Source organism: Argiope bruennichi, chromosome 10 (assembly GCF_947563725.1).
Source record: "Argiope bruennichi chromosome 10, qqArgBrue1.1, whole genome shotgun sequence".
NCBI classification, from domain to species: domain Eukaryota; kingdom Metazoa; phylum Arthropoda; class Arachnida; order Araneae; family Araneidae; genus Argiope; species Argiope bruennichi.
In genome coordinates this window covers 122518493-122542324 of record NC_079160.1, presented here as the reverse complement: position 1 = coordinate 122542324, position 23832 = coordinate 122518493, and the positions used below count along the sequence as shown (strand labels likewise).

General features: G+C 32.5%; 2 protein-coding genes across 2 annotated transcripts in view; one reads left to right on the top strand and one right to left on the bottom strand.

Annotated features, from left to right (window-relative positions):
• LOC129989459 (protein phosphatase 1 regulatory subunit 42-like) overlaps positions 1–23832 on the bottom strand; it is a 76787-nt gene that overhangs the window by 32645 nt on the left and 20310 nt on the right. The window lies entirely within an intron of this gene.
• On the top strand, positions 12199–19043 carry LOC129989464 (U24-ctenitoxin-Pn1a-like). The gene is made up of 3 exons (XM_056098019.1): positions 12199–12343; positions 14282–14567; positions 18853–19043. The coding sequence occupies exons 2-3, from the start codon at positions 14288–14290 to the stop codon at positions 19005–19007; spliced, it is 435 nt and encodes a 144-aa protein (XP_055953994.1). The 5' UTR covers positions 12199–12343; positions 14282–14287; the 3' UTR covers positions 19008–19043.

Genomic DNA, 23832 nt, shown 5'->3' with positions numbered 1-23832 from the left:
GCAACTTCGGGGCAATTTTGCATTCAATATATCTTTTGCCTATATGAATTATTATGCCTTCCATTCAAACGTGTGTTCATTTTTAGAATTTGCTGATTAAAGATTTTGCATGTGCTTGCTTTTAATGGTGTAATAAAAAAATGAGTTATTTCTCAAAGTAATTGACTTCTATATTAATCTAATTGTTTGGGTTTTTATATAAAGAACTCGGAATGTTTAAATTCTTTTTCATATTTTAACAAATTTAATCACAGTTTTTAAAACAAGATTTACATTGTTTAGTTTTTTTTTCTTTCAAACTCTTTTTGCATTTATTACAACGAAATGAGACAACTGATATATTAAATATTTTTATAAGTGTTTTTTTTCAGTTGAAATTTAATAATTGAAGTATTTCAAATTTAGTATTACGTATTTTAGCTCGCACCGTTGTCTTTACACGTTACTGGTCTAGAATATTTCTAAATGAATAAAATTTGCGTATTTCATTGTACATTTTGTGTATTTTGGTGCAATATGATTTTATCTTGAGAATTTCGGTAAATGAAAACGAAATTTGCCATACTATAATGACATCATTGTTAGTGTCTGAACACGAGACAATTTCTTTAATTCCTTTAGTTACTAAAATTAAATTTAAATTTTAAAATGGCCCATCTCGGCAAAGGTCGACGCAAAGATTTATTCGTCTTAGCCACAGAACTAAATTTAAAAACCGATCACCCTATGACCATCGCCACTCTCAAAGACCTAATTACTGGAAGTGAAAAATACGACGAAGTCCTGACCAAAAACCTGCATACAACGATTGTTGAAAATTAAAGCGGTAGGTGATGGACGAAGGATAGAACCTGGGACCTTGTGGTTAGCAGTCCAGTAACTAACCGATTATACCAAAACAGCTGTTCGGGTAGAAGCGCTGTTACTGGCTTATATGCTATTCACCACAAGATCGCAAAGCCAAGGAGAAACAGCAAGAAGAGCAAGAAGAAAAATTACGAATAGAAGAACGAGAAGAAAAACTGTGCCTCAAACAGTTGAGGTTAGAGGAACAAAAACGGCAGGACGAACTCGCTGAACGCAAGCGCAAAGATGGACTTGAGTTGGAAAAGTTAATGATCCAAATGCAATCTAAATTAGGTGCTCATACATCCGAAGCAAGTAATACTCAATTTCTCATCAAAGAAGTGTCAAAATGTCTAGATCGATTCGACTGGAAAGAAGACATCAGTCTTTATCTAAAATTATTTGAACATCAAGCGCAAAGATTGAATATTCATCAAGAAAATTGGGTTTCTCATCTGTCAGGTTTATTACCGCCGGAAGTATCTCGCATCATAGCGGGAGAGCCTGATGACAAAGCTAACTCTTACGAACATGTTAAAGACTTACTGCTGAAGCATTTTAAACTAACTCCAGAAAAATTTCGACAACTATTTGTTACTCACCAAAAAGCACCTGAAAAAACTTGGACTGATTTTTACCATGAACTAAATACTTACTTCAACAGCTGGATAAATGGATTAAAAATATATACTTTCGAGAAATTATAAGATCTAATCATAACAGATCAACTAAAACAAAAAACGCCTTTTGAATATAAGGAATATTGCCTTGATGAATAGACAAATAGGAACTCCCCTGCCCAATTAGCAGAAAAAGTAGAAGAATTCGAAGACGTTAAAAGGACTCTGAAACAAAAATCGAGCAGTCCATTTGTGAAGAAAGAAGAGTTCAAACCCACTGGAAAATACAGCAGATATGAAGCAGCGAGGAAATTCGAGTATAACAGGACAGATAAGAAGTTTCCAGCGGCAACAAATTACAACAAACATCATGAAGCTCCTGTCCATCAAGAGCCCCCCTGTAAAAAGGGGTTATGCAAGCGAGTCTGTGGGTGTCATTTTCATATGAGGTGGAAGTCAGACTTCTGCCCTAGGGTGTTCAGGGGTCTTTAACCTCAGAAGTTACTGGGCTCCTCTTTCCGTTGTAACGCGGACACGACATCATCAGGTGTTAAATCTGTACATCAAATATTACTCATTTAGGGTTCTTCATTATATTGCTATCATGTTAAATTACTTTCGGTCCACCGAATTGACAAATTTTCTCTGAATGCACTGAATGTTCAAAATTTCATAGAAATTTAAAAATCTGAAGATGAGATCATATACAAAATTTCATCCCTCAAGCTGAAAACGCTTTTGAATAATTGTCTTCGCTCACAGGCGTGATTTTATTTAAAAAAATAAGTTTCTGACATTCTAGGAGATCTAAAATGTGTTTATTCGTCAAAATATGGAGTTCGATTATTTTAAAATTATTATAAGTGCAAACTATAAAATTATAATTAAACTATTATGTATAAACTGTGTTTTTTAAATACTATAAGTCCTGGCTAGGCACACCGTCAACCCATTCTTGTTTGATTGACTGTTGACGAGTTTTCAGAAAATTGGCACGATTTTGTTATGTTTTGTAAGTAACTGGACATTAATCTTAAGTCTCACCGAATCTTTAATTACTGTATCTTACTATAAAAAATATTCAGAAACTGAATTGAAGCTTCAAGCAGCACAAACAATGCTCAAAACCTGGAAAGTGAAATGCAATCATTCATTTTGTAAAAATTTAAAAATATGGAATGTATTAAATATAATTAGTATTTTCTAGCTTTTTTCATTTTATGTTAAACTCATCTTTAATTAGGAATCTGTTTTATACATGAAAAAACTTAATATTTTGAAAAATGATGATATAAATAATTTATATAATATATATTAATTTTGTTTTGAGTCTTAAACCGTTAGAAACCGCAAAGAAGCCAGAAAAATTGAAATGCATTCTAAAAGAGAGATTAAGAGCTACTGAAGGTGTTTGCGTAGCTGTCGTCAGGGTTTGTCACAAGACACAAAATATAAATTAGAGAAATGTTTCAAAAACTTTGTAAAGGTTTATAACACAGATGTAGATGAAAACCTACTCAAAGATTTGTTTGTTACGGGATTTGATTTTGAATGAAAGAGATGTAAATAACGCACAAGGCATATTGTAATGCTTAATAAATAATAATCATAATGAGTTATTTCTAACTGTGTTAAAACTTTTCTTTACGTTGCCAATTACTACAGCTGAGCGCTCTTTCAGTGAATTAAAATTAATAAAGAATTATTTTTCGGCCAAGCATGTATTCAGGACGCTTAAATGTACTTTCTGTATTAAGCATCGAAAAAGAAAGTTCAAAAAATTGTAATTTTTCTGAATTAATTGATGTATTAGCATAAAAAATGCAGTAAATAAATATACGTTAATAATATATGTTTAGATTTGTATTTTTTTCTTTACAAAAAAATTAGGACTCCAAATAACTTTTTGCACCCAATCCCCTTTGAAGAGAATGCCGGCTCTGTTAAGATGCCGCATTTGATCAACTATGGATAAAATTTAATGTTGTCTCCTTGAATGTCAGAGCTGTCATGCCTTGACGACATCTTCTGATAGAAAATCAAGTTGCTAGTACATGACTGCCACCCGCCCCTTTGGACTGTGGCTAGGGCTTATTGCACGTATCGCGGTAGTTGCTCGTCAAGTCTGAGATACGCCTGGAAATTTGGAAAATGATCCGAAGATATGAGGCCTGCATTACAATTTGTGGGCGAAAATTCAAGCATCTCCTGTGACCTGTATGTAGTTGTCCACGTTTGTTTATTGATGTACATTGAATAATAAGCCTCATATTCACTTTCCTGGTATCCTTTACTTTTCTTGTGTTTTCCACACACCCTACCGCGGGTACAGACCATTTCTGATCTAGCATTACTATGTGATTCTGAAAAAGCGTGTACCCAACTCCTCCTTGAAATTTGTAATTCTAGTGATGAGATGTCTTTAAAAAACCCAAAAGTGTGTGTTTTTTTTTAATTTTTTCGCTTTCTTCCACATACGAATACCATTTAAAATAATTCATGACCTTATGACATGCCATCAAAATTATCTAAATAGATACAAAGTTCTACTTTTTATGAGCATTGAGTCATTGGTGTTTCTAAATTTAGTAGGTTTGATGTATTTTTAAATATAACTTCAGAAGCAATTATTTGTGAGAAACAAATTATGCACAGATATTCAAATAAAGGTGTTTAATATTTTGATTAGCACTGTGAACAAGTATGTTTAAAAATATGGTATAACTAAAAGTAAATATCATTTTTCTAATGCGAACGGAAACTGGCATAAAAAAGAGACTTTTAGTAATTTTTTTAAGTAAAATTTCTTTTTATGAATTTGGCCCCAAATGCTGCAGAGATCCAAAATTTTGGTATAAAGACTTCTTCTTCTTCTTGTGTGCAGCCGACCACCCCTCCACCACTGAACGAGGCAGTATCGACAGGATTTGTTGTGGCTGACTGCTATCTTATGCATTGTCCATCTATATTACTGACAAATTCTCCAAAATGGCCTCCTCTTCGAGGCGATTCCCCTAAGCCACAGGTGGTCGATCACTGACTTCCTCCTCATCTTCCCCTACATTTGTCATCCTGTTTTAAGAGCAGCAGGTCAACACTTTGAGAAAGCCTTCTGAATTCTATGTATTCCTCCAAATGTGCGTTCCACAACAGAAAAAAGGCAAACACTTTTTAAATATTAAATTTGTGAATAAACTGTCAATTTTCAAAATCATGTCTTTCAGTATTTTAGGATTTTCTGGCACCATAGTACTAAGCTTAAATCATTATTTTCAACTTTTAGATTCTTTCTTACTTCTATACATTCGCTTAAATATTGGTAGACAGTGCCGATTCCTCCACAGGTGCATTTATTTTTCCTACATTCTTCCAAATCTATGGAAATATGCGGAAAATTTGAGAAACTAATAATATACGAAAATAAACATTTTCCTCAATTAGAAGAACTTTTAAAGAATGGAGAAAATTATTAATGCTAATTTGAACTGGAAAACATAAGTTTTAAGAAAAAATCACATTTAAAAAAATTAAGACAAAAGATGATGATAAGATGAAAAAATGATGATGATGGGATGAAAATGATGATGAATTAAATATTCAGATGAGTTTATATATAAGAAGACCTTCTTTAAATCAATTGAAATAATTTTCACAACTTGAAATTATTTGTTTCAAGCATTGTTGTCAATTTTTGTTTCAGCGCAGTCTGAATAAATGCTTTAATGGAATTTAGAATTCCTCTTTATTCGAAAAGTTTATAGACCTTAGCAAATTATATGTTTTAATAAAACGGAAATGCATACAAACACTACTTACAAATATGTTTACCAAACCATACAACGAATTATTTAGGATTTTTTTTAATTTCAATTATATAACGAAATAGAAATATTAGGTGCTATAGGAATAAATCAAGTAATATTTGAAATAAATTTTAATTAACCAATACTATAAAACAATTACAACCAGAAAGTAAACATCGGGTTACCGCATGCACTCAATGGAATAACACACCGACTGAAGAAATCTTGAAAAATTCGTTTTCCGTTGTGAGGGGTTGCCAGTGAATGTTCGCCAAATCGCCAGAGTTCGATTATCCTATTTGGTGACGCATTACAGTTTTGGCGATTGGAAAGAATTATCCCTACAGCGTTCCAAATGTTTTTAGAATATATGGCATAAAAAAAAAGCGTTCAGTACATGTGTGTCTTGTTTTCGTTTGGTTAAATTGCATCAAGTGTTGACGACTTTTGCGTAATTCATTCCACCTAAAAGTTTAAATGTTTATAAATGTGACAGTGAAAATTCTACTTTGAATTTAATATTCAAAAAAGTAGATTTTTAAAATCAGTTTTAATACTGGCTAAAGCACACGAGTGCATGAAATATTTGATAAAATAATAAAATCAACGCAAATTTTATTTCAAGAATAGAAAGCATAGCTAAAAATTGTATTCATTATTCATTTTAACGAATTTACTAAAATGAAATAAAAGCATTTCATAGAAATAAATTTAATATCATTGAAAACCTCTTTTTTAATTTTAAAATGTGCGAAAAAGATTTATGTGTGATAATATGCACTAAAGGGTTTGAAAAAAAATTCTAAAATTTAGATTCATTTTTATTAATTAAAATTTTGTAAACTCCTTTCTTCGAAAATACATACTACCCAAGAACTAATTACGTTCTAGGTCAATGTTCTCTCCTGTATAGCGATGAATTCTTAGTATTAATTGTAATGCATTGCGTTTATTATTGGTAGAATTAAAATGAAATTTTGTATATCAAATTTTGTAAACTCCTTTCTTCGAAAATACATACTACCCAAGAACTAATTACGTTCTAGGTCAATGTTCTCTCCTGTATAGCGATGAATTCTTAGTATTAATTGTAATGCATTGCGTTTATTATTGGTAGAATTAATATGAAATTTTGTATATCAAATTTTGTAAACTCCTTTCTTCGAAAATACATACTACCCAAGAACTAATTACGTTCTAGGTCAATGTTCTCTCCTGTATAGCGATGAATTCTTAGTATTAATTGTAATGCATTGCGTTTATTATTGGTAGAATTAACATGAAATTTTGTATATCAAATTTTGTAAACTCCTTTCTTCGAAAATACATACTACCCAAGAACTAATTACGTTCTAGGTCAATGTTCTCTCCTGTATAGCGATGAATTCTTAGTATTAATTGTAATGCATTGCGTTTATTATTGGTAGAATTAACATGAAATTTTGTATATCAAATTTTGTAAACTCCTTTCTTCGAAAATGCATACTACCCAAGAACTAATTACGTTCTAGGTCAATGTTCTCTCCTGTATAGCGATGAATTCTTAGTATTAATTGTAATGCATTGCGTTTATTATTGGTAGAATTAACATGAAATTTTGTATATCAAATTTTGTAAACTCCTTTCTTCGAAAATACATACTACCCAAGAACTAATTACGTTCTAGGTCAATGTTCTCTCCTGTATAGCGATGAATTCTTAGTATTAATTGTAATGCATTGCGTTTATTATTGGTAGAATGACATTCTAGAAACCTTAACATGTTAAAAGATATTTTTTATTGTTGATTTTAAATAACGAGATTCAAAAATATTTAACCATCATCGTTAATATTATAAAATTATAATAATTTAAATGATATAAAAAATGAACTTCATCATCATTATCAGAATTTCAAATGTATGTTTTCAAACACAATCATGTTACACTTACCGATATCTAAATATGTCAAGGACGCTTTTACATGTGACTGTATTGATTACGCAAGAGACATTTTTTTTTTCCACTAAATTTCTTATCGAAATAATAACATGTGTTTATTTTCAGTTGAAATATTTTAACTTTGGAATTTATTGTTATACTTAAATTATGATAATATCATTAAAACCAGAGTATATTGTTATTATTCGATGTATTAAATTTATATAATTGTTCCTTATTTAATTGTTTGTTTGTTTGTTTGTTTCTTATGGCACTTGCCACCCTTATTTAATTAAATGTTGTAAATTTCTCACAAAAAATATTGCCTGAAAAATTTTAACATTTATAAGTAGAGAAAATTCCGTATGTTTCTAATTTTATGCTTGAACGGAATATCATCCACAAAGTGGCCATTTATTTGCACATGAAAATTTACATTATGACTGCGGAACTTAGCAAATTTTGTCTTAAGGAACCACTCCAAAAAATTTCACTTTTTCTGTTATTCGATTGAAAATAGTTTTTAATGAAAAGAAGATTTATTTCCAATATTTTATACCCTCTGAGGAGCTCATCCTTTTTACTCTTTCGTGTGCGAATTACAGATCAAGTATTGTAGATGTTGTGGTGAAAGCTTATAAGTCAGTTAACAGCTACGTTACCCGAGCAATTGCTTTTGTATCGTGGTCATGTTACTGGACTGCGAACCACAAGGTCCCAGGTTCTATCCCCGCTCATCCCAATTCGCCACATTGGTGACCTCGGACGATGAACCTTCATCCTTCGTACAGCTGTTGTGGCGCCATCTACCCACAGCAAAACCAAAGTCGTCAGACTCATTTGACGCAGCAATAGCAACTCACTCACATACACTCATCATAATGCTTGGTGCTACTCAAATGGGTACAGGCGCATTAGAATCAACAGCTAATACATCACCACTCAACAGCCATATCGTTCGTCTCACCTCCCACTCACTGGAGGGAGAGTCTGTGGTGAAAGCTTATAAGCCAGTTAACAACTACGCTACCCGAGCAATTGCTTTTGTATCGTGGTCATGTTACTGGACTGCGAACTACAAGGTCCCAGGTTCATCACGCATAACAATCCGCTACAACGTCTAAGACTTCGAATTCAGGATTTTGATGAATATCCAAGTTTCAATCCCTCCCCCGAGTTCGAAAAATACATTTCTGGAAAAAGTTTACCTATCTGTCTGTTGTGTGGTAAAGATCGTAATCCAACAAGATGATTGATTATACTTTTTTCCTTATAAGAAATTCTGAATATTCTACACCTTTTATATCAAGTGATTAAATCTCTTTATTTTTTGATAAGAAAGGAAATTTCACTTTATGTTAATAATATCTGATCTGAAAATTATCCAATGGCGTTTTTATAGTGATAGCTAAAACTCGTTTATCACAATGAGTAGACCGATAAAAAAAAATGAGAAATAATATTCAGACCTTCAACAAGTGGGCGTGTCAAGGTATTTCTGCTAGACAGTGAGAATTTTAAAGTTTTTTTTTTTGTTTTTTTTTTTTTTGTTAATATTTCAAAAACTTTTACAAATATGTACATTGTTTTTTAGGATTACGGTGTTTCAATATCTCAACGTTGCTGTCATATAACATTTTTATGTAACTATTCACTTATTTCTCACAGTCATGTTTAAAAAATCTATAAGAAAATGTTATTTAACTTTTTCTGAATTTATTTCAGTCATTTGTGTAATAAAATTATGCTCTTTAAAAGAGCCAAAAGAAGCTAAGAAACATATTAAAGTTTTTTAGATATCGTCAAAAGTATCTGATTTATTTAACACCGGATATGCCATTTTTCATCACTTTATAACTCTCGAAGCTTACGAATTATTTTAAGACTTATTTCGTGCCGAGTAATTGGTTGAAAGAAAAAGATTCGTTAATGTAATGAGAAGATGCTAATTAATTAGCTATATTCCTTAATTAAGTTAATTAGTTTGTCTATCTAAACAAACTTTCCTTTTCCATGGAAACTAGCTTTGTGAAGATGAATAATAAATACTCGAGTTGTAGAGGTTATTTATTTATTTATTGTTGTTGTTGCTGCTGATGACTGTACAATCATTCCCATTGGAGTTAAGGTGGGTTTATACTTAGCCAGTTATAAGAGTGCAGTAAGTCACGCATGCGCAGAAGGAAGATTTTGCAGGCGCTGAGAGAATGGACAATAACAAGTTCTTGTCTCGAGGGACAAGTACTTGTTACTGTACAGTTTCTGTGCATGCGTGGTTTTACTGAATGGTTTGTAGCTGCTGAGTGTGAACCCACCTTTACTTTTCGTCATTTGGAGGGTAGGTAATTATTCCACATTGTTATTATGCCTAGATGGCAAGTAGTAACTACACTTCTTCCCTGGTAGGCCTCCCTCAAAGCCACTCAAGACACTTAACAGCATAAAAATTACCAGAAATAAGTTAAAATGCCAGAAATGCAATTTTAAGTGTTTATGCCTCTTACATATCAGCACTCCTCATTAAACTATGAAGGAAATTTATTTATAGTGGCATAGTTCTAATTTAGAAATAAAATGAGTACAGTAGTGTTATTTTAGTTAGCCTTAATCTTATTATAGAACAACACAGTCCATCAATGAATACTTCAAAAAGCGCCCCAAAAAATGCCGTGTCCTATTTAATAATAAGCGTGAGAGAAATAATAGAAGCGTGAAATAAACGAATTTCATACTTCTGAACTCTACAAAATTTCGTATATCTGATGAAATTTCTTTCAAATATAGCAACAAAGAAAATGTTTGTTTAAAATGATTCTTAGCACTTTGTAGCTTAAAATTTACTTCATTTCTCTAACAATTTGTGGAAAGAAACTGCTTATTGCCAAAACTTTTGTTTAAATCTTTCATTATTAGTTTGACCTTAATATGGTTTTTTACTCAAGAATTTTAAAACTTCAAATTTTTGACAGCTGTTTTTACCTTATACTGTCATGTACCAAGTTTCAGCAACATGGCTACAAATGTTTGGGAGGGGTAAGGCAAGTAAGGCTAAAGGAACAATAACAATACTGCGGCGGAAATGTTTACCAGACACGGTAGAAGGCACTGCACATTCGCAAGACCCTCGAGAGCTTCCTAATAGAATCTTCTTTGCAGTATTTCAGAGTAAGATTCAATGATAACAACCAATAACGTCTAATTGTTCACAATGAGCAGAATATGGTCATTAGCAAGTTGCATCAGAATTGACATCTGCAAATTTAAAATACAAAATAGGTATAAAATTCAACGTACTAAAATTCTGATCGAAATATCAAAGTTATGGAAGACATCTTTGCATTCGACTCAAAACTTGCTTTGAGTGGGACTATAATAAAAAATCTCCATGGGGAGATTTGCCTAAAGTATATTTTTCCCTAACCAAAAGAAGAATGAGGTATGAAAGACAAATTATTTCCTTTTAATTAAAAAGTAAAAAAAAAATTAATAATAAATTTTAAATAAAGCCTAAATGGCGTTATCGATCGAAGTACCAAAATGTATTTTTGGAAGATGGAAAAGTTTTATCTTCTTTTTTACAACTGAACTAGGAATATTAGAACTGAAATTTGAGTCTGTGATGTCGTCGCTACATCATTGGTTATGACCACACTTTCTACGCGGACATCTATGAGATCAATGATTATGGTCATTGAAACTTGCGATGTAATGCTGAAATAAAGGATATTTTAGGGAATGTTTCGGAAGCCATTTACCGTGTCTGGCCGGTCTACCCGTGTCTGACCGGTCTATATTTCCGGTCTACCCTTCTTTGAAATCTACAATCCTGATGCTGAGAGTATTAGAATCCTTCTGCCAGTTGCATTTATTTCCCTGTGTATTTCTCTTCGTAATTCTCATTGCCAGTATTCTCGACTTAAATCTATGCTATCATCTGAAACTAGAATTGATTAAACTCCAGCTAATTCAATAGATTCGTTACTGAATCATAAAATGTATAGCTTAGTTTAATTTTTGTTATATTCACGACCCCTTTTTAAAGCAGCACTAGGGCTATTTTGTAACGGTCCTCGTAATTTTGAACCGCTGTCAGATGAAGAGGACGACACTAGAATTGACACCCCCCCCCCCCCTTACCAAACTTCCACATCACAAGAGGACGTTTGGTCCAGGCGGATTTAACGTGCACGAGCCCCGAACCTGGAAATCCCCGGTTTTGAAACCGAGACCTTACCATCAAGCCACTGCGTCGCTCATAAAATGTATAAGAATAATGAGTAGAATTATTTTTAACATGAATTTTGTTCACGATCGAAATGTTTCATAATTTAGGCCATATTTTATGTATTGTTTCATTAAAAAAAATTCTACACATTACAAAAAGAAATTTAAACTTCAAAATGAAATAGAAATAAGACATATAAAAACAGCAGCTTGTAGAATTCGAAGAAACATAACAATTTTTCATCTCTGCTTACTTCTGCAACTAAATCTTAATTATAACTAACATAAAAGTTGAAAAGTTGAAAAATTCAATGAAAGCATGCCTTACAAAGAGATATCTCAATTTTATTTCTGTCTTCTTCAAAATGAATTATTTCTGCTTTTTGTTGTCACCTAATTTCTCTTAAATGCAAGAAGTTAATCATCCATTAATTGGTTGCAAAATTCTATTATCACCAAAAACGAGCCCACGTACTAAAAAAAAATCAAAAGTCAATTAAATCTTGCTGTTATCATTTCTGACATGCTTTTTTGGTGATAAGCGTGGACACAACAAGTCCATTAAGGACACATTTAGCTTTTAATGCATTGTTTTATAAAGATTAAAGAAAAACAAGCTGTGCAGAATTGAAAAAAGTTGAGTGCACTGAAAGGGCAAAAGCAGGGATTTCTTTAAGTAGTCTAATTATTATAACAGTTTTTCGCGCCTTTCATATGGCGAGGAACATATTTCTTAATTTGATTCCAGGTGTCGTTTTTCTTATTGTTTCCATTCCATCGATCGTAATCTCGCCGCGGACAATCAAATCGTTTGCATTCATCGCCGATAGTGTGTGAAGCGCTCACGTGCAGACGATAATTGCAGATTATTTAAAAGAATGAAAAAAATTCTGACTACAGTTTCGTGATTTTCTTTCACTGAATCGCTTGGTAAGCAATCTTCATTCACTTCTTTTTTATGTTAATGTTTTTATTGTTCACGTCGTTTTTATGCTATGCAAATTTCTCACTGCTGAATTCTGGTATATTACTACCAAGGAAATCACAAATATGGGACAGCTTCTGTTGAATATATTCTAGGAAGTCCACATATCCTTAGATATTGGAGCTAAGGCAGATCTTAATCTCATGTATTACCTAAGTGTGTGTCCTCTTTGATATAGAGAAGATCCCAAATTTACTTTTTTTATTATGAACCCTTTGCTGGCAAATTTGTTAGATATGTTAGAAAAAGTCGGAATAAAATCATTGCCATCATGGAGGAAGTAAACAGAATTTTATTCCAATGTATCCTTCGATTTTAAATACATAAGAATCATATTTAGAAACATTTAACTGGGCATAATGTTTTGTTTTTATCATAGCTTTACCCATTGCCGTCAGCTTAAAATAATATTCGATTTGTATGTCCTGTGCGTTTGACCGTCCTGTCTGTTGTAATTATGGCACTTTGCATGTCTCTTTAGTGACAAAACAGCCTAAAATCTTAATATGAGATAATTGGGGAAACAGCAAATCGACCCATCAACCTCAACTTCTATATATCTGGTTGAAAAAGTAGAATAGGAGAAGTAATTTCGCTTATAATATGCAAAAAGCTTGTAATCTAAACTAATTGTTTTTATTCAAAAGTGTGAGAAATAAATTGAAATTTCAATGGGGCAAATGTAATTTAAGGAAACATAACATGCAATACAGGAGTTGGAAGAAATAGCACTGGAAAACGTGTTTCCGATTGTGAAATTCAGACGATATTCTTCCTTTTTTTTTTTTTTTTTTTTTTTTTTTAATTTTGGATCTCCGAGAACTGATAACTGACCCATTTTCAGCTGACAAGGATTCGTTTCCCATGATTTTACTTTCTCGTATACGAAAAATAAAGGAAGAATTATAATCGTCCAAAAACTCGAACGTGCTTCCCTGATTTCTGACCTTTCAGAGACCGGAAATGAAATTTCTGACATTACTTCTGCTCATTTGAGAATGCGATAAAAAAAAAAAAAAACATTTTGAGTTGGCAGCTGAAATTGAGAATATGGAATTACGATCAGATTTGGAGAATTCAATCAAATTTTGAATGAAAAAAGTCACACGAAGTCTGTCTGTCTGAATGTTCAACACCAAATGAACTCAATAATTACAAGGAATTAGACGAAATTTGGTACATAGATTTACCCTCTAGAATATAGATATATATAAAATTTTAAATAAAATTAATCAAATGATTGATTGTTTACCCGTCTATACTTCTGCGTGCATATAAATACAATAACCCACAAACGTAATCAATGAATTTGGTATGTTATCTTGAGACTGCAACTGTATTTCGTGTCAAATTTTGGTGTCAACTGGCCAATAAAAAGGCGTCTAAAATATATATTCTCGCGGTAGATTCAGAAAAATGCTAGATTCTTGCCAAAGATCGTGTTTTTCGTAACTATCGTTCATCAGTGCCGTGCAAGGTATTCGCGGCCTTACTCAAAATCTCCAATTTTATACTGATGAAATGGAATACGATTTTTAATTCTAGATTATGCGAGAAAGTTGAGAGGAGACCACGCCCGCTGATTTTTAAATGTCTCCCTTTTGGTCATATTGTCTTTTGATCATGTGGTAGGAATAGAATTTTATTAGAATTCTGGCTTGGTGTCGTGGTACTTAAAGTTCTTGTTCTTAACCGTCTTATAAAGAACAGAAAAACTTCGATATTAAAGAGAATGATAGATAGGAACAAAAATAAATGAAATAGCCGATCTGATAAAAACAAGTGATCCAAATGAAAATAGTATAGAAATATGAACACAGAAATTTTACTATAAAGCAAACTGCAAATGCTATATTAATTTTTTTACATTGCTATTTTTATAGCCCAAAATGAATTCCTTCTGCTTCGTTATCGTCGTCTCCTGCTGCCTGGTTGGCGCCTTTGCCGCCAGTGACTGCGAGGAACATCGCCAGAAAGAGCTCAACGCCAAGAGGAAGGCCAATCTCATCCCCAAGTGCGATGCCAACGGCGATTACGAGGCCCTCCAGTGCTTCGAAGGTTCCAAGTTCTGCATGTGCTGGAGACCCGACGGAACCCACATCACCGCTCCTTCCACCGCCATCAAGACCTGCACCTGCCACGTTCACAGGGACAGCGAAATCGCCAAAAGTAAGCTCCAAATTCATAATTTTTCTAACTCTATTCTCCAAACCACAGGCCTCATGAAAACCCGATTATCATTTGTGGCGTCCACAATGAATATCAGGAATTAGATCATTGATGCTAGTGATAAAACCTGTTTACTCATAAGGCAACTTCTCATTCCCATATCTAAGGTATCAACTGGTGAGAAATGTTGTTATTCAAATGTGAACGCAATTAAACTCGCTGAAAGTAAAGATAATCGAAGGGCACAGGTTTTTTCAAATTATCTGAAACTGAATTTAAGGCAAACTAATTGCGATTTTATAATAGATGGCGAATCTTTATTTTCTTCAAATTTGGAATTTCCGTAACTTTTAATAAAACGACAAGGGAAAAAAACTATGAGTAACTATAAGAATGTCGAATTTTGGTAAACATTTCAGAGTATAGAGAACGACTGATTCAAATTTTTTAAATTAAATTACAGCAGAAAATAAGCATACGGTGCTTGGTTGATGATTCAGTTAGTAGTCTATACTATTAATAAATATCAACGTATGTGTGTGCATGCGTGTGTGCGTGTTGGAGCTTTACAGGCTAGACCGATTGATCTACAGCTACCATATTTGGTACACGTATGCATTTAAGCGTTGTGCACTTCGGAGTAATTTTTAAAATTTTAATTAATTAAAAATGAAGATGAAATTTGGGGTTTTCTTTAATAGCTTCCAATAGTATTGTTGCACAATAACAAATTTTACCCTATTTTAAAATGCCTTTTTAATGATATCAATTTAATAACCGTGCGAATTTTTACTGAATTTCGGCAATTTTTTTTTTAAAAAAATGGGTTTTTTTTGCCTTTTTTTTAAAAAAAAATAAATAGATAACACTATTGCCCAGCAGTTCATTTTTCCATCAACTATCTGATAGCATGATTTATTTCCATTATTGAAAGTTAAAAGAAAGGATTTTGTTTAATATCTCTGCAGTTTACGAGACGGATAAAAAAGTAAAGTTACAATACCGCGAAATTTATAATACAGAGGAACCTCACTATCACTCTTATAATAGAGCCATGATGTCATGGAATTGATTCTTTATTAGATAGGTTCATATGTACAATAAACAGAAATTAAATCTGACAATTAAAATAAGACGGCATTAATGTGAGACAATTTGGCATATCATGGACATAAAGTTATATTCAAACAATTTATCTGAAATAAAATAAAGCCTATCTACTTGGCGAAATAGCTGGTCAAATAAGAGGACTAATCTCTACAAATAATAAAGAACCATACATGTGTTGCATTGGCCTTCTATATCACAGACTGTTTGCTACACAGCGACAAAGCCTTTTTCATATGTACTTTGAAGAGTGGAAATTTGGGGATTGCTGATATTTTTCTGTATTTTTAATCAAGTAAAAAGTTCTATGTCATGTCGATTTAAACTCTTCTTTTTTCTAATATAATCATTCGTATAACCACGAAAGACTACACCACCCGACCTAAAACATTTGGATAAATTTGAATGACCAGAAGATGTGGTAGTATTAGAGTGAATTATGATTGAATACCAAGGGTAACATCAACCACGATACAACCCCTACCGTGTTAGGCATGTCCCTTCATCGATATATGGTAACCATAGGTACCCGTGGTGTGCATAGCAAAATTCCTATACCCACCAAGGGCGACGAGAAGCAACCACCAAGCAAGAAACTTTTCATATCCACTTTTGAGGTCCTCTCGCGGGGGATAAATGTAAGTATAAGAATATGGACTGAAAATTAGAAACACATATAGTCAGTCCATTACAGAGACCGGTGTCGGCTTCTAAAATAGCACGAGCTATGTGTCGTAAATTTGAAATATGAATAAATTTTGCCGATGAAACTATTAAGACCAAATTACAGAAAGTATCTAATTGAAATTCTTAGCAATCATTAATCCTTGACACCTTTGACGAACTGATCGTCAAGGGCGTCTAACATATAATATATACCTGTTAGCTTTTTTTTTACTTGCGTATTGTTTTATTTTTAAATCAAAATGTTAAGCGAAATAAATTTGAGGTTTTTTTCCCTTCATAAATTTTATTTTTGAAATTTCAGCGTTATACTGTCAATCAACACATTAATAAAATTTTATATTATTTAAAAAGTCTTCCTTTTCTATCTTTAGTACAAGGATTTGATTAGAAAATAACAATGCGACTCCGGAGATTTTCTAATAAATATTTTAAGTGTCGGATATCTAATTATTTAATATTTGTACAAGAAAAATCAGATAAGGAATTCTAAAATAAAAATAAATCATTTTCATCAGATATTTATTTTTTGCCACCTTTTTCCTTGCATTCATTCGTTTCCTCATGTCGTCTAGTTTCTTTCGCTTCATAATCATCTTATTTCAGAATAGGATATCTTTAACAGGGCCATTTTAGTTCCGACTATTCTGTGCAATTCAATGGAGTAATACATTTTGAAAAGGAATATCTTTTCTGTCTGATGAACAACCGAACATTAATGATATCACCGAACATTAACAAAGAGTAACACAAAACGAGTTCTAATTTACAGTTTTAACCAATAATTTCGAACAAAATAGCGTTCCGTCTCATTAGATGTCGTTTCAAACACACGCAATGGGAGAGAAAGTATTTAATGCCACTTTTACTCTTTTTAAAAATCAGTTCCTTAACGTCATCTTCAGCCAAAGATCGTGTTATTACTTTTAAAAAATGAAGTTTGTCATGAAAAAGCAGTCCTATTTCCAGAGGTGGTCTTCCCCATTCAAGCAATTACCTAAGTCATAAACAATATGTTTGGAACGGGAGTTATTGTCAAAAAATTCCTGAATCTTTATTCTGAGGCCTTGTATTGCCCTTCATATTTGTAAGACATTATTCAATGAAATTTCAATTTTTTCGATCATATGAATGATTTGGTTAACACACATTATTAGCCTCATAAAGCCGTAATTGGCTCATTTCCAAGAGCAAAAATAAAAAAAGAAAGAAGAAAGAAAGGTGTGAATCTATATCTAGTAACATTGGTACAAATTTGCATTCTTGTCTTATCTGTAAAGGAACTTATTTTTAAAAAAATCATTAAATGCCATTCCCAATGCTTTTTTCTTCTGAAAAAAGTTTGAAATACAATCTGAAACGACGAAAAAAACACATCATTTTTAAATTTCAGATTAATTAATTATATTGATGTCATAAAAATTGCAGTTTCCATAATAATGATCATTTACAGGCGATTATCAAAATAATGACATTAAATTATAACCCTAGCTATCAATTTTTTAATACATAAAGTATATATCATGGTTGCATGAAGTTGCTTTAGTGAAGTTGTAAAAATCTTTCAGCGTAAAAGGTCAGAGCCCACATACTTTTTAAAGAAACCAAATTTTAGAAGTTCGATTAGCGAGAGCAAGTGTAACCCCCAAAATATCCCAGTTTTTAGGAATTTCAAGAGGCACGGTGTCTAAAGTCATATTAGCGCATACAGAGCGGCTGAAGTCATAGTAGCGAGCGGCGAACTCGGCAAAGCAAAAAATGAACGGACAGACAAGCTGAGTGAAAGAGACTGTCAGATATTGAAGCGGATTGCAATGTTCAAAAAGAAAAAAAAGGGGGAACCAAAGCGATCTCAGAGCTCAAGCAGCATTTGGATTCCCCATTTTGTGTAATTACAGTTAGGATTCATCTTCATTAACAGAGCCTTTATGGCAGAATAGCAAATCCCAAGCCAGATGTTATTGCCAAACATCGTCTACAGTGGTGCCCTAGCCACAAAACTTGTTCTATTGATAAGTGGAAGAAAATGACATGAGATATGTAGGTGGATCTATCATGGCATGGACAGTTGTGTCATGGTTTTCTGATGGCCCAAACGTAACCATGAAAGAAAGGATCACTAGGGAGAAGTACAGAGACATTTTAGCTCATCAGGTTCATAATATGAGGCAAACTTTGTTTCTAGCAGGAGATGGAATTTTCCAGGATGATAATATTAGACCTATTCATGCAGCGGGATTTGTCCAATCATGGTTTGATGAGCCCGACGATAAAGTGAAACATCTGCCTTTGCCTTAAAATCCCCCAGTCTTAATGTAAATCGTTATAATCTACTTTTGAACGTTCAATCCGGAATCGATATCCTCCACTGGCTTTTCTCCCAGAACTTTCTCGATATCTCCATGAAGAACGACACAATATTCATTTAAGCACTAATCAGCACTTTTATGTTTCAATTTTCAAGGGAATCTTTAATGCTCTGTTACTTTTTCAGCCCGCACAGGACTTGTCGGCAACTTCATCCCTACCTGCAACAACAGCGGTACCTACGCCAGGAAGCAGTGCCACGGATCCACCGGCTACTGCTGGTGCGCAGATGAGAACGGAAACAAAGTCTCGGACCAGGTCAGGGGAGAGATCAACTGTTAGATTCAGTTCATCAGTAAATAAAGTAGTCACGTATTATTTGCTGCGTATCTTTTTTTCCCCACTTGTATATACCTGTGTTCCTTTGAATTCCACCAGTTCAATGACAGAGAGTCACGTCATGCACATCCAATGCTCTGGTCAACAGAATTTTGAAACCCATTGTGAAATTTATTATTTGTTTCTTGTCGTCATTTAGACACAAACTTGCAGTTAGGGGTTAAATAACAGACTCGTTTACTTTAGTCATATATATGTGAAATCACATTAAGTGACTTTACTGTTGGTGCCTGAAATCTGATATAATTGAAAAGCTGACACCATCTATATAATTAGAAGGTATTCGTGTCTAGACGAATTGTTAACCTGTTAACTATATCTTAGAATTGATTAAATGACGTTTGCTTTTTTTCACCTTTCATTGTGCAACCCTCTTCCTTACAATGGGGTGTCCTCTATCTTGAACACTCAAATCTAAACTAACCACTAAAACTGAATTGAAATAAATAGTGATAGACATGCAGTAAACGATGCATTGACAAAAACAAAATTTTAAAAAATGCCGAAAGAGAATATTATCAATGACTTTTGACTGGCTTTGAAGAATTTAAATAAGAATTTAAAATAATAAAAATTGCAGACCTTAGTTCATTGACAGTTGCTAAAATCCAGCTTAAATAATCGTAAACAAATTTGGAATTTTTCGATAACATAATCATTTTTTATTCATGTTTAGCTTTATTCGCACATAGATGAATCAGTCAGTTTACACATAAAAAAATATTTGGTCAATTCTCTTGAAGCTATATGCAGGAGTCAGAGGTTGAGATTTGCGCTTCCGCTAACGATGTGTATAAAATAGAAGCGGATAATTTTAAATTCCGCCCAGCGTTACAGAAAGCAGTGGACAATTATGTATACGGATATTTTTTTAATGGCTTGAGAGAAAAAAATTCTAAATAAGAAAACATAAAATTTTAAAATAATTTTAAATTAAAATTTTAAGCACAAAATTAATAAAATAAAAGTTAATTTCATATGAAAATATAAAGATTAACTGCTTGGCAGCGAAGTTTTAAAAATACATTTATTTTTCTATAAATGATTCACATACACGATTTAAATTAAGAAGCTAGAGAGATACTTAAAGAGAGAGAAAATTATGCAACTCAGAATTTGTATAATCTAATCATGCAAAGATATGTAAATTGAGTAAATATTCTATAAGGTAGGAAAATGAAATGGCACCTCAAATCATGTAATAAAATCATAGGGTACAAAAATCATTTTATACTCTAAATTATCTACAAATATGTACTAATGCAACTAGTAAGAAATATATATATATATATATATATATATATATATATATATATATATATATATATATATAAAACAACAACGACAATATTTAAGCGTGTAGAATATCCATTAGAAATAATTCACACTGCAATAAACATCGATCCAAATGTTCAGAAGATTCTCGTATATATTATATCAAGATTTATTATACGCAACCAGAAAACCCTAAACCTGATGGTACGCGAAATTAAAATATTTCTAAACTAATAATACAGGGTGTTTATAAAGTCCCGGACCCATTTTGATGTTTCATAACTCATAAAATAATAAAGATATAAACACACACACTTATGACATTTATTGATGGAATAACTCATATATTTTCCTTTTCAGGTTTGAATATTTTTACTTTTGTAAATATCGTCTGCGCGTGTGGTTAATTTCAGATAATTTCATTTTCCAGTCTAAATATCTGTGCTTTTCTAAATATTGTCTGCTTATTAATTGCATTTTTCTCTCTTTTGTTTTTGTCAACTATTGCAATGTTATGTTTACTTTTGATGTGTTTGTTCTATGTAGTACTTTTGTATGTGATGTTTTATTCGAGCGGATATTAAGGAGAATGCATACACCACAAGAGAAAGCACAGATTTTATGGTGGTTCATAGAAATGAAATCGATAGTGCAAGCACAGAGAAATTTCAGAAGAATTTACCAAAAAGATCCTCCATCCAAAAACAGCACCTTGCGGTGGAAAAAGAATTTTCTAGAAATTGGAAGTATCGAAGATAAGAAACGTTCCAGACGTCCTTGCACAAGTGATTTTGATGTTGAGCGTGTCAGAGAGACATTTTTACACAATCCTAGAATATCTGTGAGATCAGCGGCAACAGAATTGGATATGCCAATTTCGACGGTGTACAAGGTTATTAAGAAAAAATTAAGACTGCATGCATACAAAGTTCAAATTGTTCAAGTTTTGGAACCGAACGATAGGCCTAGGAGGATGGCCTTTGCAACAGATATGCTAAGGAGGATAGAAGATGCTGCTGATTTTCTGAAGAGCATAATGTTCTCCGATGAAGCATCCTTTCATGTTTCTGGCATTGTTAATCGCCATAAAGTGCGCAAATGGCTCTGTGGATGCCGACATGCTTGTCGCTACCTGGCGTGAAATTGACTATCGACTTGATATTCTCCGTGCGTCGAAGGGGGCACACGTGGAAGTTCATTGACAAGGGTCATGAAACTTTTTGAGTCTATTTAACCATTTATGTTATTAATTTAAATCTATCTTTATTATTTTATGAGTTATTAAACATCAAAATGGGTCCGGGACTTTATAAACACCCTGTATATTAAATTTATTTGAATAATTGTTGTTCTACAAGAGAAACTGTTTGGCCTCGAATTACCAAATTAAACTTTTGTCACAAGTACACTTTTCACTATTCATCTCGGAGAGGTTTTTAATTTTTTTAATTCATTAAGATTTTGACGTGTTAATTCCCGAAAATATTATCATATAAACTGAATTTTTTTAACATTATTTAACATTGTAGAGGGACGTGACTCTTTATAACTTCATTATGGGATAGATGAAAATAATAGACGAGTTTCAAGAACAGTTATTTAATTACTTCCTAAGTTCCATATTTCACGAGACAAAACAATCACGAACACAAAAATACACGATACTCACTGAGAATACAATCTAATAATGACTCCAAAAACGATCGTGGGAATATATTTTCATGTCTATAAAGTAACGCCATCTGTTGTATCAAAAGAGAAGGTAGTAGAGTTATGTAACCGCGACATCTTCCTCCTACACTACCTAAGACCTCTGGAGAGTTGGTGTGATTTTGGATATTTTTGCGTTTTTCCCAGGATTTTCATTAGCATTAGAAGGTTGTTTTGGAGGTCCATTTCTTTTCCTTAAAAGTATCACAAGAGATTGATTCTGTGTTACATTTTGAAAAGGTGTAAAAGTTGATGCATCTAAAGGTTCATCAGGTTTGTCACAATTAGCTATCACGAATGATGAAGGTGGTTTCTGGGATAGAATGATATAAGGTCTATTCTTCCTCGGCATCATCAACTCGGCAACATGATATTGAAAATTGACAGTTTTTTGCCAAACATTTAAAGTTTAAAAGTTTTTGCCATTCTTGTGTTGTGGGACACACATTTGAAGGGATACAGAGAATTTTAAGAGTGTTTTCCCCACATGTTGACCTGCTCCTCGTAAAACAGGAGGACAAATGTAGGGGAAGATGAGGATCAAGGTCAGAGATTGACCACCTGTGTCTTAGGGCCAGCCGGAGAATTTGTCATGTGCTAGTTCGGAGAATTTGTCAGTAATATGTATGGATTATGTTAAAGACAGCTAATCCTGTTGATACTGCCTCATTCACGGGTGACGGGGTGGTCGACTGTTCGCAAGAAAAAGTATGTTGGTACATTTAAAAATTTCATCTGTCTTTCAAACATAGTTTAAAATAATGATCTGTCATCTGTATCAAGAAGAAACGAAGATAAAACTTTTTAAAATCAAATCGGATTGGAGTAGAATCAGTTTGATTCGTATTTGATAAATTTGAATTTTGGAGCCTAAACTTTTCAAGTTCAAATGCTCTTTCCTCAGCTGGACGCTGGTTTTCGCTTTCTTATTTCTTTACTTCTGCTTCTTCCGACTTTTTCTGTTCGACAACTATATTATTAAACATATTATTCACAAATTGTTTATTTTCCTTAAAAAATGTAGATTTAGTTAGTTTTCTCCTATAAATCCATTATTTTATCATCAGATTCAGCTTCGAGGCATCATTCTAATGCTCAGTTATAGAGATCAATTTTCTTACCCTTGCAGAACGAATCGATTTTTATGCTACGCAGTTATTGAAATAAAATCGTAACTTACCCAAGAAAACTTGAAAACTGAGTATGAATTAGTAGTTACACAGCTATCTTCTCTTTCGAAGATAATATAAGCAACACATAAATTATTTAAATCTTCTTTTTTTGAAAGAATGCAAAAAAAAAAAAAAAATCAACCAAATATCAAACCAAACCAAATATTAAATATCAACCAAAATCAATCAAAATATATACTTTCTAGGAGAATGGAAAAAAATTATTTATATTCAAAACTATTTTATACATATATATTTCAGGTAGACGAAAGCAAAACATGAATATGTATATCTAAAAATATTTCAATTATTAACTTTAATTGAAAACATATATAACCACACTTAATAAAAGAATAACAGTTGTCTAATTGTAACGTAGCAAATCTTAAAAGATTTAAAGCAATGAAAATTTAAGTTTAGCTACTGTGATGTAATTTGTTTAAGTACTGAATAGTAATTGAGTTGTTCAGAATTCTTTCATTAACCTTCAGTTAAAGAATTATAAATAGGAGAAATAAGTTATGAAGTTACTCCTTTTGAGAAAGGAAAGTGCAACTCAGCATTTCTTTTATAATAACACCATAAAAAGATTGCAAATATGCAGTGAATCA